Source organism: Rhipicephalus microplus, chromosome 4, assembly GCF_043290135.1.
Source record: "Rhipicephalus microplus isolate Deutch F79 chromosome 4, USDA_Rmic, whole genome shotgun sequence".
In the NCBI taxonomy this organism is placed as follows: Eukaryota; Metazoa; Arthropoda; class Arachnida; order Ixodida; family Ixodidae; genus Rhipicephalus; species Rhipicephalus microplus.
The window spans coordinates 11,388,035-11,407,829 of record NC_134703.1 but is presented as its reverse complement, the minus strand read 5'-3'; the positions used below and the strand labels follow the sequence as shown (position 1 = coordinate 11,407,829).

General features: G+C 45.6%; 1 protein-coding gene across 13 annotated transcripts in view; it reads right to left on the bottom strand.

Moving 5' to 3' along the window:
- Positions 1–19,795, bottom strand: part of LOC119171617 (bromodomain adjacent to zinc finger domain protein 2B) — a 247,304-nt gene that overhangs the window by 41,415 nt on the left and 186,094 nt on the right. For all 13 annotated transcript variants that reach the window (XM_075892168.1, XM_075892166.1, XM_075892165.1 and 10 more), the window contains 5 exons: positions 11,973–12,151; positions 8,287–8,735; positions 2,242–2,482; positions 1,499–1,588; positions 1,333–1,389 (listed from right to left, as the gene is read on the bottom strand). In XM_075892168.1, the coding sequence (XP_075748283.1) occupies positions 1,333–1,389; positions 1,499–1,588; positions 2,242–2,482; positions 8,287–8,735; positions 11,973–12,151 (1,016 nt within the window). The remainder of the gene's footprint in view (positions 1–1,332; positions 1,390–1,498; positions 1,589–2,241; positions 2,483–8,286; positions 8,736–11,972; positions 12,152–19,795) is intronic.

Genomic DNA, 19,795 nt, shown 5'->3' with positions numbered 1-19,795 from the left:
ACTAGACGCAGACTGTCGGATACAGTCGGTGGCCGACGATGTCGGCAAATCGTCTGGTCACTCCAGGCCGGTGACGCCAACGACAGTACCAGCGATCAAACGCAGGGTGGATGGCCGATTGGTCTACGGAGGATCGGTGGCAGTGTGAAAACACAGGCCTCGTCTGGCGATGCGGGGTGCTCAAAGTAGCAGGGAGACAAAGGACGGAGGGGTGCGTTACAAAAAGCAGTCGGGGCATAGAGAAAGGAAACAGCTTTCCTTCCTTCACGGGTCGGGGATAGCAGCATCTAGAGGGTCGCCGAGGCAGGGTCGGCGTTTAACAATAAGAATGTATGGGCACCTCGCTGATGCCTGATCGGTGGTCGAAAGTGGTTTCCCGGGAAGTCGGCAGACCGCTTACTCCACTCGCTGTAACTGATCAGCAGCACTCCGAGACGTTCGTTGTAAGTGCAAATTTGTGCCTTTGAACCAATGTATATTTTCACAGTCACGCGGATATTGTTCGTTTTAAGTGGGGCAGTTATATGTGGGCTCGACTGTATATACTTGAGCCGTATCTGACAAATATATCAGATGATACGCGAACTTTATGAAGCCGCAGAAATGGCAGGGCTGGGTGGTGTATGTGTCGGCAGGCCTTCGATTGCGTTATCACAGAAGGAAATAGATTCTCTACAGAACACTGACACACATGATGTTCATGGCACGCAGTCATGATGATTACATAGTCATAGGTCTTTTCTGTAGGCTTTGTCTTATTGTTCCTCAGATACTGCTCAAGTATATATTGCACGATTATAGCAAAATTGCATGGTTCCAGCAAATAAATCTTGTTGTAATAACGGGTGACCACGTCGGAAACGACGACGTTCGTTGAGATCCCCAACTGGTACCGTGTACGGCAAATCAGGACATTGGCGTCGAGATAATCAATTGTGGCAAGTAAAAGCGACGCAAGTTTTGAGCGACTATGAGGCTAGAGACGCCTGACGCTAAGATGGTTTAGCGTGTAGCGCTGTTGGAGTGTAAGCTTAGTGCATGTGAGTTTAAATTTGAAGGCATTAATAATGGTTTTGTATATTTTTTATAGAGGGTGTTTCGCATGGGTGTTTATTAAATGTGGTGTGTTGTTATCCGAGTCATGTCTCAGTTCATCGCCCGCAGCAGCAGCCCGTAATCCGTGACATTTTCAAAGAAAATAATAAAATGAAACGATTTGCCTGCTTTGATTGTCGGAACATATGTCGTAAAACACGCCTATTATAGGCACCTACACTTTGTTCTTTTGTGCCTGAACACTCATGAAAACTTGCGCGTGAATTTCCTGCTCACCTTGTTTAGGCACTCGTAACAGTACCAATCACCATCTGGAATTTTATCCATCTTGGGCTGCAATAAAGTACACATCAAATATATGTTTGCCCTCTGGAATTTTTCATTTAAAGAAAATGTGACCTAAAGACAAAGCTAGCAAGGTGATGAAGGACGCAATACTGACCTTGAAGCAGTAAGTATGGTAGCCCTTATCACATCCATCGCAGAGCAGGAGCATTTGCTCATTGTCTCCACTGTGGCAAAACTGACAGCTCTGAAGAAGGAGAAACAGAGAAAGACATTTTCACCAAGACGACACCATTCATTTAGAAAACTTTTTCAGGCTGCTGCAGCAGTTCTTAGGATTACCAGTTGAATGTAAGTGCACCACAACTGCATTGAACAGAGTTTATGCCCTAGATTATATTGATGGCAGTGCAATCCAAGGATAGTGTCTTCACAAGTCAATACAGAAACCATACACAAGTCAGGCATAAATAACGCAGTAAAATACAGTAGACTGTGGTTAAAAGAAACTGTTTAATCTGCCTATAAATGATTGCACATGAGAGCTTCACCCCCGTTTTATCAACTCCTGCTAAATGTAACACATTTTCCTAGACTTTTCAGGTTTTATTTAACAGGAGCCTACTGTATTGATTTTATTTTCAATGGCCAGCTGATGCACAATTTAGTAATACAGCAGTCACCCTAACATAAAAATCATCACGGTCAAACAACAGACATCAAACAATACGAACATACCAAACCCATATGTGCCAGTGAAAATGGTCTGATATATATATATATATGTGTGTGTGTGTGTGTACACACACACACACTGGTAATATCAAGTTAGGAATGCTGGCATAGTACTATCAAAATGTGCAACTCGCACAAAAAATTATGCTTGAAACACACACTCACCGCCTTCATGAAGGAGCGATCCCAGGCAATGCATGCCTCCAGCTGGCTGAAACACATGGCCAATTGAGCAGCTGTCTGGCATGCGGCCACAGCCTCCCGCCACCGCACCAGCCCTGGGGGCAACACTGGCTCCTCATCCTCCTCGCCTGGACCTTTGCCGGCCACCTCCTCTTCAGCTTTGTTGCCACCACTGCTACTGCCACCGCTGCTGGCATTGGCGATCTGTGGCAGGCTGCTCCCACTGGCAAGAATTCATTACAAATCACCACAATATACAATGGGTTGATATATACCTGGAAAATTCAGCCATTGCTGGTTTATATTCAAAGGCAATGAACAAATTAACAAGCACATGCTCAAAGAAAAGGCCTGGGCACAAATTCTGGAAGCAATGTCCATCTTATGCAATGATGAAAGTGATCTGGTAAATGTACTGTCTAGTAGGAGGTGTGCGAACACTTAAAACTTTGAATATTTTTTTTAATAGTGTTTGGAGTTCTATCTGATTCACACTACAATTTCCCTTTTCAAACTTCCCAAAGACAAATGCACTCAACGTCAAATTAGCAGTGGCCTCTTGAGATTTTCTACATTCTTCACCCCGCCATACTTTTGTACTGCAGCAAAGCTACCTTTCAGGCTCTGCGACGTTTGCAAATGTATAGACGCGAGAAAACGCTCCTTCCAACATAGAAATGATCGTTGTGGCTCAATCAATGCCAGTTTGGACCTGATATTAGGGCAGGAGGCCTGAAAAAAATAGAGGCCAAAAATGTTTACCTTCAAAAATGTCACACATTCATGTCTACTAGGCAGATTTGGAGCTCTGAACTCAAAGGAAGCACACCTTCGTCCGCAACATCAGCTCCCACAGAAGTTGAAAAAAGCTGAGAAAATACCGTCTTTGCCTTACACGTGCAGAGTGTTGTCAGCAGCACTTTGGTTGGAGCAAATAAAATACAATTTGTCTAATGTATTGCCTCATAAGACAACTTGCTGCTATGGAGGAACTTTGGAGCAGATAACTTTGCATATGGGAGCACTGTGAAGACCTGGAGAGCAGCGGAGAAGCAAGTTGCATTCACAGTCGAGTCCACTTACAAAAATATTGAGGTGCCATGAAAATATCATTGTTATAAGCAGGCTTTGCTGAAATTAACAAAGAAAACGTTACAAACAAGAGCACATATAAGGGTCAAGTTGCTTACACTTTTCACTTTTTAGCAGGTAGAAAACCGTACGCAGTCAGCTTCGGCTGCGCGTGGCCAAGCGGAATCTTTTTAGCAAACACAAAATCACGCATGGAGTCTATCATATGCAACACTCCCTGATGCGACACAAGCTGCACGGGTTTTGGTTCCTCTTTGTCCTCACTGTTGTAGTCTTTTGCGCATGTGACCGCAACGAGGATCACCTCGTCGGTGACCAGTTGCTACTGTGTCGTCGGCATACATGAACTCCTTAAGTCTCGACGCGTCTCTATCACCACCGTTCACCGACGACCAAAGTTTCTGTGTTGACAGGAGCATCAGGTCCTTCCTCATACGCCTCACTGGAATCCCCAGCAAAGCCCACCTTACATAGAGCGGCACAGTGGACACAGCGCTGCTGGTGAAGCAGCTTAGGCGCCCCGGTGCTTTTTTTACAGCCGGCACACTCCTAGAATGGACTGCCCATAGAGACCCTCCTCCGCGTCGCATGCAAGCCTTTTCGGCACGCACTCGCAGTGTGCCAGGCCAAGTGCACTTTTGTGTAATAGGCGGGTTTGGGGAGGCATTGTCACAGCGTTTTTGCATTTTTGTTTCATTCAAGGTTGGTTCCAGTGCCCACATTCAATTGTTGTAACCGGTATTGCACCATAACAGCATTATTATAAGTGGTTAATTTTGCCATAGAATACTATGAAAAGCTGATGGTAGCACAGCTGCCCATTGTTATATCTGATATATTGTTAAAACTTGTATTCTTATGAGTGGACTCAACTGTACATTCGAGGACCTCAATAATTTTGGGACCCTTGTGAAGAGCTAGAAATATTTCGATTCATTGCAAATCTCATGAAGCCAATCATCTTAGGAGCACACCTTTCACTCACTGAGGCAAAAATATGGATGCAAATCAACATAGCAACATGTTTTAGCAAAAGTAAGGGAGTCATGTAGTTGGTCATTCGCGAACAACTTGTTTAGCGATTATCTTCATAGCAAATAAACAGAATACCAGTTCAATAAAATTGTACTTTATGAAATAACATTCTAAATACATCTACGTAGTTATCATCAGACATGCTGCAAAGTACAGCAATGCTTCATTGCTAAAGACTCAGCACACTGCCCAAAATGCATGCCCATATACAACTCCAAGGAGAAAGAGAGGCTCTTTTTCTTTACGATCGATTACTTGCTGGGCGTAACATGACGTCATTTGGCTAGCCTTATAAAGCTAAACTCCTCCAACACTCCCTTCCCTCTCCCTGAGGCCTCTCTCTGTTGGCGCAAGAACATTCTCCCAGTGCTTTCAGACTATCGTTCGCAATTGCGCAGGTTGCCCAGATATGGAGATCTGCTTGAATAGGGCTTCCACGCATGCGTCAGAAAGTAAGTTCAACGGTGGACCACATGTTTACAAACTTCCTTGTCCTTTTTGCAGTGAAGTTGTATATGACTAGGGCATACTGTCTGTACACCAAAGATACCCTAGTGTCCTTTAGAAAGCAGAAGAAAAAAAGAAACACAACCTTACAGGATATACCTTATGCATTTACCTCAGATGACTCGAAGGCAAAAGCCATTTTGTTTCTATTGTGATAGCAATTATACGGACACTCTCAACTGGCTTTCGCCATCGCCATCCCTTTTTGTGTAATGTCCAAATCAATAACATCCTTCGCACTTGGCACGCGTCACACGTGCGTAGCAGCGTGCGAGTGGGGGCTGCGAACGCAGCTGAAGCAGAAATGACAAGAGCCGACCTATCTTGATTGCACGGAGGGCACATGCAATAACGTCACCCTGTGTACTAGGGAGGGGGGGCCAAGGTTGTGGCAGGCGCACTACTTCGGAAGGCATCACAGACGGCAGGCACTGAGCCTTAAACGATAAGGCGGCAACATCATCGTTACATCATTTTAGAGGTCCGTTCGTGATGTACGGTGCATTGGCATGCAAGAGGTGTTCCTGGAGTCTCTAGTCATCCAACTCGATGTGTGGATCTAGAACACAGCATATGCAGCAAGGGTTCCGCGCGGGAGGCAAGTGCGCGAACTTTCAAAATGGTGATCTTGCCGCTAGCTCTCCTTGCGGATGACGTTAGACCTCACATCATACAACAATAAAGTTTGTTAGCATTGCATTTATTGCAAAGAGCTTAAGTGAAACTAACAAATTGCATTATTAAACGAAGTAAGGCCAGCAGCTTTTTACCACCCCACCTCGCTCAAGTGAACAGAACCTGGTTAAAGAGAATATGGCCACTCGAGATGCCGAAGTGGTTTTTGTGGGGTCAGTTCTCTAAACACAAAGTAAACAAGTAAAGCAAGTTTACGAGCAGTGTCATGATGCCTTAGGATAGCATGTGCCAGCGACTATTGACCCTGGAAAGTAATAGGTGGACGTGTAACATGGTTAACTGCTCTGATTTGGAGGCACACGATTATTAATGAGATGACATTTTTAAATAAGGAAGCAAGCAATTGAGAATCGGGACCCTAGCACTCACAAGCTTGAAAGAGCAGGGCCTTTTAGAGGTATTTACCGAAACAGTGATCACAAACGCGAACCTGCTGGTGAAAGGAATTACGAAAAAGCTCTTCTGAATGAAGATCCATGGATAAAGTATATTTAAAGAACTGTCAACGTGCTCCCATCATTCACGTGCTTTCAATTAATGCAAAGCACAAAATATTCGATATTGTTCTTTATATCTATTCCTATAAAGTTCCCAGATTTCAATCCACTACGCATGTCCAGAAATAGGCGTAACACACATTCTGGTGGCGCACATGCAGTTATTAGTGTGCAGCGTGACCTTTGAAACAAGCTATTGGAAGTGTTTCTGGAATGTGCACACACAAGTATTAAAAACATATCCTACAAATGTTTAAAAAACATTCTATTTGAATTTCATTCACATTCGCACTTCAATCTTCGAATTCGCTTTCCACCCAAAATTTTGTCATTCGCACAGCTTTACTGTCGATCCTTTCCTATAAATAGTAATAATAAATAGGGAAGAAGAATGCAAAGAACTAATAAGGATTTACTGTGAAATTCTCATAGTGGATTCTGAAGGAAATAAAGAAAAAAAAAGCAATGTAATGGGTGCAAAGAACTAGTAAGCATGTTCTGTAACATTCTCATAGTGCCTTCTGAAGGAAACAAGTCTGAATTCAAAAGCAAGTTTTTTCTTATAAATGCAACATCAATTCAAACTAACAGACTATGATGGAAGAGAATTGTGGGGGGTGTCATTAGAAGTAATTGTAATCTAAACGGAAACAAAGAAAAGTTTACAAGAAGATGACTAGCCTCCGCCAGGATTTGAACCTGCAACCTTCAAATAATGCGTTCGGGTCCTGTCGGTGGCACATAATCTTTTCAACCACTTCCCTTTCTTTTGGTATTACGTTTAAATTACTTTTGTAGGGGTGAATTAGCAAGGCAATCACCAGTGGGACCATCTCTTAGTGCGAAGCACAAGTGGTGTGCACAAGCTGTGGCGTCGAACCCGTTAGACTATTTCTCTCTGTACCGACTGTCTGCATACTACCAGGCTTCGTTAATAAACCTTCTTGCAAAGTGGTGGAAGCGTGCTGGGTATCTAAATGAAGAACTTCGAAGCGGGAAGCGGCCCACTGCGCCGACAATGCCTGACCAAACCACCGGGCAAGGCACCGCCCAGCAACGCTTGGCCCCAATCTCTACTACTCTCATCGTGCTTACCGCCTTGCGCTAACGGGATGCCCTTTCTTCAGCGGCACCGTGGACCAAGATGTGAAAGACTGGCTGCTGCTGTTTGAAAAGGTGAGTGCCGCCAACAAATGGGACAACCCCTTGAAATTGGAGTATGTCCCATTTTACCTCAAAGACATCACCAGCCTGTGGTTCACAAACCACGGTGGTGAATTTTCCACTTAGACCACTTTCAAGACCACCCTTGGTCTGTGCCCACCCTTGCCAGTGACAAAAACAGAGCAGTCTCACTGCCAGCACTATCGGGCGATGGCGGCGCCCATGCTTGCTGAACAGCGGTGGTTTCTGGTGGAGCCAACGCGTGTCTTAGACTTCAACGACGTATTTTCAGGTTCTGAAAACGCATCAAAATGTTGAAGATTGAGCTAACTGTATAGCCGCAAATGATCCGAAGCTGAAGCTCAGTTGCTTAGATTGTGGTTTCCTTCACCCAGCTGCTGGGTGCATTTGTGAAATGATGCCTTTTCCAATTCAAATGCTTATCATTTTGTTGGCGCTTGGCTCATGTGTTAACTGATCAGAGCGGCTGTTTGTCCGCATTATCAACAAAATCTGCTAGCCATGAGTGATGGGTGATAAGAATGGTATAAAATAAGGCAAAAGTCACCGCTCCACGATACCGTGCTGCCATCTCTGCGTTGTGACGGGGGACAGCTGCTGGTGTTAACTTGTTAATGCAACTTTTTGGTTCGTTCACGAAGATGGTTTTAGGCGTTGTTTTAGCATGCTTTTCATCATGGCATCAGCATCGCTATGCATGGGTGACAATCATGTCCCGACATTGCTGGGAAAGAATAGGAAGCAGCGGACATTTTTAGAATTTTGAGAATAAGCGTTCCTTTGTTTTGCTAGATCAGATCAGCTATATTTTTTCGATTTCACTATAACAAAATTTTCACTTGAAAAAAATTTTTTCCGCACCCCTTCAGTTTTGTTGTAGCGGGGTTCGACTGTAGTACCATCCCTACTGAGGGAAGTAAAAGTTACGCCGTGAATGCTGAGCAACTAATAACGAAAAACAATGGTCACATCTGCTTCTTCACTGTAACTAATGATATAATAAGAGCATTCTTGCCTAGTCCCCAGTGGCGGACGAAGGTACCGCCTCTCAATGCCTGCCTCAACACCCAGAAGCCGTTCTTTTGCCACTTGGACGGGATTCACATAGTTGTCCTCTGGAGTAGAGCTGGGCTGCTTTGAGCTGCCGTTGGCGACTGGAGACCTTGCAGTAGCATCGTCTTGGTGATCCAGCGATGACGGCAACTTGGCACCTGCATCCTCGATAGTGATATCAGCATCTGCTTGACTGCCATTCGCCTCCTCAGTAGCATCGGCACCCTCAGTGTCGTCCTCTGTTTTGTCCTTGCCATCATCAGGTGACAATGCACCAGATGTCTGAGATGCGCTGGATTCTTCCTCATCATCGTCATCAGACGTCGCCAGCAGCTTCTTGTTAAGCAGCACGCAGGATGGACGGTACTGTATTGATTGGTCGTCTGATACCTTTGGTGGGGGTCGCCAGTGCTGCATAGAACCAAAAATAAAATGACATCTCAGCACTTGAACCTCATTATAACAGAGTGGCATCTTACAAGAAAATAAGTGCGTTATAAAGGTTTATTCTTAACACTAAATCTATTGCCAGACTATTTTTCATTTACTTTGTCATAATATTTCCTTATATCGAGGTTTGAGTGTAGTGCAATGACTAACATCGGAAATGAAACTTGGGCTACGCCGATAGATTTATGCTTAAGAACATTGGGGAGCACGAATGCCCATTTCGACCCTCAATGCTTGCACAATCACAGATTGGCAGTGGGAGCAAACAACGAGCCACAGCTGCCTCGCCACCCTCTTTCCCCAGTGCATGGCTCATAGCGTGTTCCAGAAGAGCAACAGATGAATATGAAAAGAGCCATAAAAGAAAGAGGACTCTCGGTCGTGTGAGTCACATATACCAGGGTTATAAGTATTCAGCCTATGGACATCTGACCCAGCCTGCACATGACCGTCTTTTTTTAAAAAATAAATTTTTTTCTACCATGTGTTGAAACATCACTGTGAGAACTACATTTAGGAATTGGACTGTAGATGTGAGCAATTTTTGAGATCAGTATTGATATTTCTCGAAGCCCGATGTCAAATCTCCTTCGGAAATGACGCACATTTGCAACGTAGAAAAGACAAACCCGAGCTAACATTCTATTCAGGCTCCCCTCGCTGGACTTGGCCCTGTAATACCCAGAGGTAGTCATGTCATAGAAAAATTGTGCGAAGGCATTCATTATTTTTACTCTTTTTGTAGAGATCATTTGAAAAAAAAAAAGATATTATTGAAATTTTATTTGAGACAATTGAATTATATTTAATTAAAGATAATTATTAAATTGGTTATATGCATAACTCAGTGCAACTTCAGTATATCATGATAAATATGCAGTAACTAGGGCTGTGTGAATAGCAACGTTGCGCGTGCAAGGCGAATTTGAATAATTAAATTCGAGTGCAAATCAAATGTACTATTTGTTGAATATTTTTCGAATACTTTGAAGCGAAATTGCAGAAAAAAAAGTTGGAGAGGATCGCTACACATGTTCTTACAAGATAGCAACATAAAAGCATTTCTTTCGGCTCAGCTGGTGTTTTATGGTTGTCTTACCTAAAATGGGGCACTGCAGAGGCTAAAGAGACCTTATGCCAAATTAGCAGCACTACCTGGTAGACACCGTTTCTTATGTCGGGCGGAACAGACGAAACTGTACGCGGGCGCACACAAAGCACATGTTTTGGTGGACTATGTCGTGAATGCAGCAACCCAACGGTGTTCCCTTTTACAACCAACGTGCAGCGCCTGATAGTGAGCGAAAGAAGGTACGTCTATTATATGTGGGACCAACCTTTCGTTGATGTTCTTATCGAAGGCATGGCACCTATGCAGAATCAAAGCTCTCAAATGAATAATTTTGAAGGCATTTGAAAGTTTTAACGAGGAAGAAAAAACAACAACATGCAGAATACTAAAGTGTAGAACGCTACGCCTGACTGCACTCCTGCGCGGATGAAATGAGGAATTGGCTTTGTCAGTGTAACTCTTTTGCGCCTACATTGTCAACTTAGTAATGCTGCTTATGCCATTTATGACTTTGCTTCACCCCTCTTACATTACGATGGTGATAACATGAAACACATCAGGAAAATTGCGGTTCTCACTCGCCGACTGAAAGGATTGTGCGCTACTGCGGCAGCGCAAAGCACCGAGCATGATGAGTGCCATCTAGGGCTACACACTCGTTCGTCAGTTCACTTCATTGAAATAGCGAAATATATAAAATTATGAGAGTTTAATATCAGTACAACTCAATGGGAATGTTTTGCATAGTCCCTATATATTTACGATGGGTTTCCTTATCCCATTCCGAACGTGTTCAGACAGAACTGCGACGCGACACCTCACTTCACCGACAGACACTGCAGCTTGAAGATGCCAGTGTTCACGTCACGCAGTGTCGAAGCGCCACAATGCCTAGGTATGCCATCAGCATGAAATAAAAGGCAAACAGCGGCAAGCATTTGCGATGGCATAAGGCACACCGTCTAGTATGCGCATTGCTGTCAAACTGGATGTCACTATACCGCTTCTAAGACTTGCTGCTGTTCACGTTTCATGCGACGCCAGTCGTACCTCAAATCACAGGTTTTGTAGCTACCGATGACGGTGAGGTGTACGTTTTAACGTACACTTCACCAGATGGTGAGATGTACAGTTTTAACGGACCACAATACAACAGACTATCAGCAACAGTAGACGAAATTATTTCACTTTTTCTTCGAAATTGGCCGCATGAAATGTACTTTTGCCGTGCGGACACGGGCTGATGAGAAACTTGACCATGCCTCTCTCTGCACGCTAATGCCACAGTTATTTTAAATTGTGACTGGCAACATTGGTAACTTCTGACCAAGGCAAGCTCCAGCCAAGCCAGTCTGAAAGCACGTTGGTCACGCCGATGGTTGAAGCGTTGCAGCTGGCTGTAGTGGGGCGTAAAGGGATCGCATTATCGCTCAAGGGTGCTCACCAATCATTTACCACAACTTCCTTTCCAAGCTAAGTGTAAATAAAGTTTATGCTTGTGTATCGCGTTAGAGGTTCGTCACTCGTTTCAGTAAAATTGTTTGGCATCGCAACCGTCCTCTAAGCAAGACCTATGCCTCCCAGGGCACGTTCTGGTGGTCCAAGCAGGTGAGTTCCACTGTCAAATTAGAATATTATTGCGACAAGTGCCTTCTGCCTTACCGCTTCTCAGATCAGACTGTCAGACCAACTTTGGACTGTCGAGCAAGCTGTAGACGCTGCGCAGGAGCAACAGCTTCCAGTGGCCAATAAGCAACCCAATATACGCAAATATTCCTCCATGTACACAAAAACAAAAAAGAATTTATTTCAAGCCAATCAAGATAAGTGGCTGAAAAAGCCTTTTAGATACTATTCTTGAGCTAAGCTTTGCTGCAGAGCAGGGACTGTAATGGCACTCTATTGGACTGTAATGGCACTATTTTCACATATTTATTTGCCTTTTTGTATACCTTTTTTTATTGACGTTGCAGGGCGTCAATTCAGTAGTCAGACAACTCACACATGCCTTTAGATCATACTGATACCTCTAATACCTGGGCCTTAAATATTAGTCTAGCACGGGAGAGCAATTTAAGCAGCAACAACTCAACTCTGTTTTTTCCAACCAGTCAGCAGAGACTTACCTTGACCTCCATGCAGGCACCAAAAAGCCTCTGCTCGAGTGCCTCCACCTGGGCCAACATGGCTAAATCCACCCGCAGGGCAACATCAGGGGACCATTGGTCTTCGTAATCGGGAGGGGGCGCCCCGCCATGCTTTTCGGACACGTCTCGGTCAAGGTCTGTGATCTCGAGGCCAACATCTGCAAGAGAATGTGAGGCCTCTCCTCAGTCGTGCACTCGATATTATTATAAAATGGAAGACTAGCAGTCATCAGGCTCAATGCAAGGTCAGTCAGTTCCAAAACAATTAGGGACAATACTTTTTGAAAGTAATAAGTGCATGCAGACAAGGACTGCAAAAAAACAACACACATTGTTTTGGTGCACTCACCACTTTGTCAGCGTACCACCCAGCCTCTGATTCAGTACAAGCGTTACTGTAACCCATCTACAAATTAGACACAAATGAAATGATGTCCACAAAATGAATTATATAAAAACTGTACTGATGCTGAACTACATCTGCACCTCTGGCTCGTAAAAGAATAAGACGACAGGTGACCTTTTCAAGGCGTCGGCTCGCGCTAGTCTAAAGCTTGATATTAGGGATGTGTGAATATTCGAAACTTCGAATATGTTTCGAACAGTGTTGGCTAATCGATTTGATTTGCTCTGGAGTTTTACTATTTGAACTAGTGTTTCACCTGCCCAAAAACAAACACAGTCAACGTCTGATTAGATATGCCCCCTTCGGACTTTCGATATGCTTCACCCCATCACACTTTGGTATCGTGACAAAGCTGGTGATCAAGCTCTGTTATGGTCACATATGGACTAGCTCTAGAAAACGCTGGTTCCAACATGAAGATGATAAATGTGGCAGAGATGAGGGCTCAATTAATGTTGTTCTGGACCTGAAATTCGGGCAGGAAGTTTGGAAAATCAGTCATTTTAGCATAAAAACTTTCCGATGTTCTTATATAGTACAAGGTAGATTTGGAACTGCAGACTCTTGTCAGTTGGGCTTTCACAGAAAGATGAAGAGAGGCTGAGGAAATGGCACTTTTGCCTTTCACTTGTAATGTATTGTTGGCAACACTTTGGTTGCACAAAATCATGAACATAAATACAATTTGGCCTCTGAATGGCCTCAATCTTGGTAAGACAACAGTGAAGCACCACCCAAGCCAAAAGAAACCCTTTCATGTTGCTATCTCATTAGAATATGCTTAGGAATCCTCTTTAACTTTCAACAAATTTTTTTCTGCTCAATTTCGCTTCAAACTATTTGAAAAATATTGTGGAAATATTCCACTCTATTCACACTTGCACTTAAATATTCAAATTCGCTTTGTACCCAACATTTTGCTATTTGTGCAGCTGGACTTGATATATATAAGTGTCTATTTATTACAGAAGAGGAAAAATAAGGCACCTGTTTGTGTCTCCTCCCTGCTGCAAAGTTATGTTAAGAGCAATGTTAACCCGCAACACTCTCTCGACACTCCCAATATGTTTCCATACTTATTCTTTCCTGTGAAGAATATCGTCATTATTGAAAACAAGAAAGAAGAGTTAAAGGATGGATGGATGGAAAGTCCTTTATCGAAAAAAAATAGGGAGGCACAGGACCTCTGTGGGGATAAGCAGGACTTTCTAACTACACTACAAGTTCACAGTGTCACGGGTTTTACACTTATTGTATTCACCGTCACTGGTACTGAGGCGGTATAGGGTCAGTACTGTAGTTTGTCGGACCCCCTAAACCACTCTGATCAGGCCGCTCTGACTTCCATATTGGGCAAATAATAACTACGTGTCCGGGTCCGTAAGGAGCGCTTCACGATAATTTGTGGTTTGCATAGCTTGTATGGCCATTCACCCTTTTTCAAATGCGGAACACTGCCACAGTAAGTGGTGAAGGTCTGCGCGGCAACGCAGCCCGCAGTGATTGCACGTCACTGTCGCAATGTCCGGTTGTCGCCATTTGGCTAAAGAGTATGGTGTGTATGCAGAATTCGCGTAGACTTTATTAATGAAGACTTCTTGGGAGCGTGAAAGCCTACATTTGCTGGAAAATAGGACTGGTGGGGTAACCTCCGCAATGCGTTTTTGACAAGCAATGCGCAGGGACGTACGTGCGTACGTAGTGAATTGTGGCTACCGAGGGAGCTCATACGAGTTCACTCTGAGGGTCTGAGGGGTGGGGGCAGAGAAAGATTGGTCGACCCACCTGCGGAAGCAGCAGCGGCGTGTGACGCCGTATTGCTCCCGGGCACACCCGGCGTCCAGATAATTTCTATTGGCCTCTCGGCTTTTCCATGCCTAAGAATGATGCTTTGAATAGCAGCAGCTGTAGCATCCTCGGACGCTGGGCGAAATATTTCCGAGTAGGCAGTGTGCGAGTCGGTAAAGACACGAAGGGGTTTCTGTATAGTGTATTGGAGGCTTGCAGTGGCTCCCCATATGGCAAGTAGTTCGGCATGCATAGGGGTACCGTTCGGTAGATGGCACCTGTAGGCCCCAGTGTACTCGGTGGTCTGCGCGCAGATCCATGCTGTACAAGCTTCGTCATAGGTAATGGCAGCGTCCGTGTATATGTCGATGATATCTAAGCTCGCTTCCCTTAGTTGTCGCGTGGCAAGAAACTGGCGGGCAGTATTATTGTAACGAGATATGGGGCGACGGAACAGTCGAGAGGCTATTAGAGTTTCCCATGGAGGCAAGGACTGACTAAGAAGAGGTGCATCATCATGCCGCTGACAATCCCAGGCCAGAGGGCCACGACCTTGTGGCGTGTTTTCCAGGTGGATGTGGTGTCGAGTGTGGGCTTCACGGATGACGTCTTGCAGAGGGGGAAAGCCCCCTGCACTTTCAAGGGCGGATATCTTAGTGTGTTTAGGGAGCCCCGTGATGGTACGGAGAGTAGCCCGATGAAGGCGTTCCAAATTTTGGACGTCCGTTGGCGAGAATGTACATATGGGTGCGCCATACAAAATCTTTTCAACAACCGCAGCTCTTTCGAGAGTGCGACAGGCTTGTTGTCATGCACCTCCGTATTGGTTGGACAGACGACCTATATGTAACGTGGCTGGCCATGCCTGCCACAGTCCACGTACCCACTTTTGTGGGCCGTTGCAGCTGGCTATTGGTAAACCTAAAACTGTGATTTGTCCGTTTTTGGATTGTATAGTGTGTGATCCAATATGGAGTGAGATACACATTTTCGGGTTGGGGCGATTCTTGCCGTCTATGCTTACAAGTTCTGTCTTATGTGGAGCCAGCTGCAGGCCTACTTCCTTAAGAGCTGACTCTAAACTAAGGAGGGCTGCCTGCGGCTCAGTCTGCATTGATTCTTTGTCAGAATAATCCACTGCCTCTGTCCATATAGTAATATCGTCGGCGTAGATGGCGCATCCGTGGTGTCTCGTTCAAAGTTTTCTGCTACCCTGCTCATGGCCAGATTAAATAGCGTCGGTCCTAAGATAGATCCCTGTGGAACACCTCTGTCCAAGTAGTAAGTCTTCGGGCTCCATACAGGTGATGCACCGCTTAAGCGAATGGGCCGAGCAGCAACGAAATTTCGAATCCATGTCTGCGCACGCTGACTTGGGTAGCGCTTAGCTAGTTCTTCAAGAATAGCGTTATAGTGGGCATTATCGAACGCTTTTTGCATGTCGACGGCTTTTGTCCTCCTGGCTTTTGGCCAGGAGGACAAATTTTAACAGCTACTATTTAGCGAGCATTAGAACTGAGATCAGGAATGTCTAATTGAGTGGCTGGGCAGTCATTACGCACCAGAAGCGCTGCCTGGCCTTTGGGAAGCTGCCGCTTATGTTTTATGATTGGTGTCTGGAAAGCACGGTAACCAGGAAGCGAGCACATGCCGCGCGTCTCCTGGAGAAGAAGGAACAAGGGGCGATGCCTTTGAACATAATTACGGATAGCGGAGTACGTTTGATTGAAACTACGACAATTCCACTGCACCCCCTGAGCGAAAGAGCTCATGAGGAAGGCCCTGGTTTGCGGCGCTTATTGTCATCAGCAAGGACATTGCGCTACAGTTCATCAAACATATTTTGAAACCGAGTTTGCATGGTGTCAAGGGCTTGTGTTAGAGTGTTAACCATCTCCGACCGAATCGCATGCTGCAGTTTACTAGATTCTTGAGCCCGTTCTTGTCGCAAAAGCCCAATAATATGAGAATAGGCGGAGTCCTTGTCTGTGACCGGTTTAGAACGACGTGTCGGAGAACGGCTCTTTCTTTTATTTCGAGACCGACTGCAGCTTGGCGTGAGGGACCGATTCCTTTTCTTTTGGTCCAGCATGAGGTCGCGAAGTCTCTGATTTTCCTGCCGTAATTCCTGTACTTCTTGGCGAAGGCTGTTGATAAGCTGAGTCAAATCGGAAGAAGCGGCTCTTTGAGCCCAGGTTACTTTCCGAGGCTTCGGAGGGGTGGGCTGTGTGGCAGATGTCGTAGATGATGAATCATTAGTGTTGCGAGGAAGGGCTGATTCAGATATATTTCGTTCAGGACAATGAGGAAACTGCCTACAGTTTGGGTCGACCTCATGCGGAGCTTTGCCACAGTCTCGGCATACTGGTGGGAAGGAACAGTATTTGGCAACATGGCCCAAACGATGACAGTTGTAGCATGCGACCGGGCGAGGCCGATATTTGTGGACACGGATGACTTCATATTCAAACACCAAGCGTTTCAGTAAGGAGTCTGTATCCAATGTCAAAAGCAGCAGCTGTATTTTACCGAGCATGCGCACATCGGTGATTGTTGCCTGTTCGTTCACAACGCAGATGCGCTTTGATGTACTCAATTGTTAGGCCAGGTCTGATCTTTATTAACCCACGAGAGCTGCCGACTGCGTGTGGCTGAAGAGGCGATGTGTCGACATCAATTACTCGCACGCTACCATTGAGTGTTGCCACTAAGCGCGAGAGTGTACATAGTTTGCGAAAATGACCTTCGTCACAAAGTGTGATCCGTACGCAGTTACTGGTTATGTCAAAGCGGAGAATCGACATTTCTGCAGTAAAGGTTGGCGGAGCGCTTTGCTCTATGGCGCCTGTAAGGGCTTGTTTCGGAATGTCTGTCACATGCACTTTGTTTAGCGGCCGCATCAAAACAGTATAGCGGGGCCAACTCACTCGTTCGGCGTGCAGTCTGTTCGGCGACACTTGGCGTAAGTAATACATGGCGTTATTATTTTGTACCCCATTGTCAAAAAGTTCGGTGGGGCCGGTAGAAGAGCCCGCGGCCGTGTCGTGGACACGAGGTCCGGTAGACGATTCTGATGACAATGTAGACTGCGTTGCATCCATTGTCTCGTTTTCGTCAGATAGCGTCGGGAAATTGCATGAGTTCACTGGAACGCTTGTGCATGCCGTGGTCGTTTTCATAGTAGGCGTCTTGAGATTCGGCATGAAACGCGCCGGGCGTAACAGGTTCATCAGGCACGACACGGCCGCGCGAACGCGGTGCGAACGCGGCCTCCGGCAGCTGTGCCCTAGGCCAGTCCGAAGCTTCTCACTAGGCTTAGGGTAGTCAGTTCACAAAACACACACAAAAAAGAGAAAAAGTTTCTCCAAAAACGCTGTCTGTGCAACACAGGCTCACCGTGTAACTGGCATTCACTTCTGCGGCAACGAACCGTGGTCTATCAGCCGAAAAAACTAGTCAAACTGACAAGAAAACAAGGAGCCGAGGTCAGGCACGTCTGCCATCGTGGGCGCTCAGCAGCGCCCCCCAAGAGTTAAAGAAAATATATTTTTCAGCAAAACATGGTTGAGTGCAGAGCTTGTCACAAATTACCATATAATGCTGACTAAAAACTATTTTTTTTTATAAATACGCGGAATCATAAGGTCGACTTACATTTGAAGTATGACAAAAAGTGCTCGTTCTCAGACTCACTGCTGTCTCACACATCGATAACAACAGCCATAGGGGCAGCGGAGGTGTGGGAACTGCTATTTCCCAATGCAGGTGCGCCACTTCAGGAGCCAGACATTTTTGCGATCTGCAGCAACGATCGCCAAATTATAATGAAACGAAGTAAACTACGGACTACGAAAATCCCCGCCATGCAACATTATTCTGATCTGCTTAAGTAAAAAGGCTTCAAAAGGAGAATTTCAAAGCTTTAATAGAGAGTCAGCAATGCTCTATGAAAAAAAAAGCGGACTTTATATCCTGCGATACGCCTGCAGCTTTGTTTTCATACAACAGAAATGCTTCGTTGTCAGAATATGCGCGCTTCACAACAAAGTTGACTGTGCTGTGTGGGCTGACACGTGGGAAACTACGATAAACCACATGACTAGTCACATGCACCCAAAGCGTCTTTTTGCGCTCACATCTGTTTGTCATTTCTGCATTTCCCTTCGCTTGCAAACAATGGTGTGCACGATTTGCAATGCTGCCTAATGGACGCCAGGATGCCACCGCTAAGCCGGCAACGTAACAGCGCTGTTTTCAAGTGGCAAGCCTCGCTGTCACGGATACGGGCTGCTGCTGCAGGCGATGGACTGAGACAAAACTCTGTTAACAACACAACCCATTTAATAAATACTCAGGGCAAAAACATACAAAATGTACAAAACAACTAGTAATAACTCTAAACTAAATTACAGCTAACCTACAAACAAACCCCCATACAAACCACACTGTCCTAAATTTCGTCCGGTAACTCCATAGCTTTAATGCTCCTCCTTGACCTTACTTGTCACAGCAGACGCACTTCTTGCCAATGTCTCGATCTGTCATGTCAGGTACCTTTTGAGGTTCTCGACGATTTTCACGAAAGTCTTCATCCTCGCCAGGCCTACATAGTTGCCCACAGTCGTCGTCGCCTTACGTCATTTTTGACGTGGCAGATGTCTTGGTGGCTGGGCCTAGCGGCCACAGGCGATACTCGGTGCTGCACGATGATGTGGCCACCCAGGAACTGTCTTCAGCAGCTGGCTTCGAAGGGGGCTTGCGCCAGGAACATCGATACTTGCTGTGCACGATTGCTGCATCCCGAGCAGCCTCCCTCGAAGCAGGTCGAGGTTTTTGTCTACTTCTCGAGATGGTCGCGTCACATGTTGTCGAGTCGCTGTCCTGACCCTTCTGTCGCCAGTGCACTTGCTGGCGATGCAACCTTCTCCTGCGAAGCCCACATCGGCACTGCCAGCTCATCACTGCTCGCGCGCCATTCGCCGCGGGGGACATGCACCTCTGGCCTCGCTGTACAGAGCACGTGTGCATGCCATTTCGAATTCAGTCTGCTCCTCATCGTCTTCTTTCTTCCGATGGGCTCTTGCTCGTGACGCTCACCGTCCGATTGTGTCCGTCGGTTACGATCTAGAAATGATCATCCGGTCTAATTATCAGCACCTGCCTGATAATCCCCTTGTCTCCAGTGCTTGTCACATGGTCGTCATCAGTCTCGGCAGGTTGTGCCGACTTGTAGACATGCACTTTGGAGACTGTCAAGTGGAATGCAGCCATCCTGTGACGATGGTGAAGAGTGGAAGGTGTCCCGGGAACTGCTGTGTTTGATTACATCAACGCAACTCAAAGATTACCATGCTAGTGAACCACTACCTTTTCAGATCTTTAGTTCATAATTCGTAGTTATGTCTTTCGAAAACAAAAGATGGTTTGACCGCTTGCTCAGCACACATTTTTAATTTTTGGTAGTATTATTTTAAGCTACTCTTTCAGATTGGCTTCATTTTCAGTTCAGTTTCATTTAAGTATGCTGCCGCCCGTTTCTTGGCCCATCCCCCTTTGTGGTAAGCGCCATCCATCAGAGGTCATCAGCATCAGCATCAGCATCAACTGC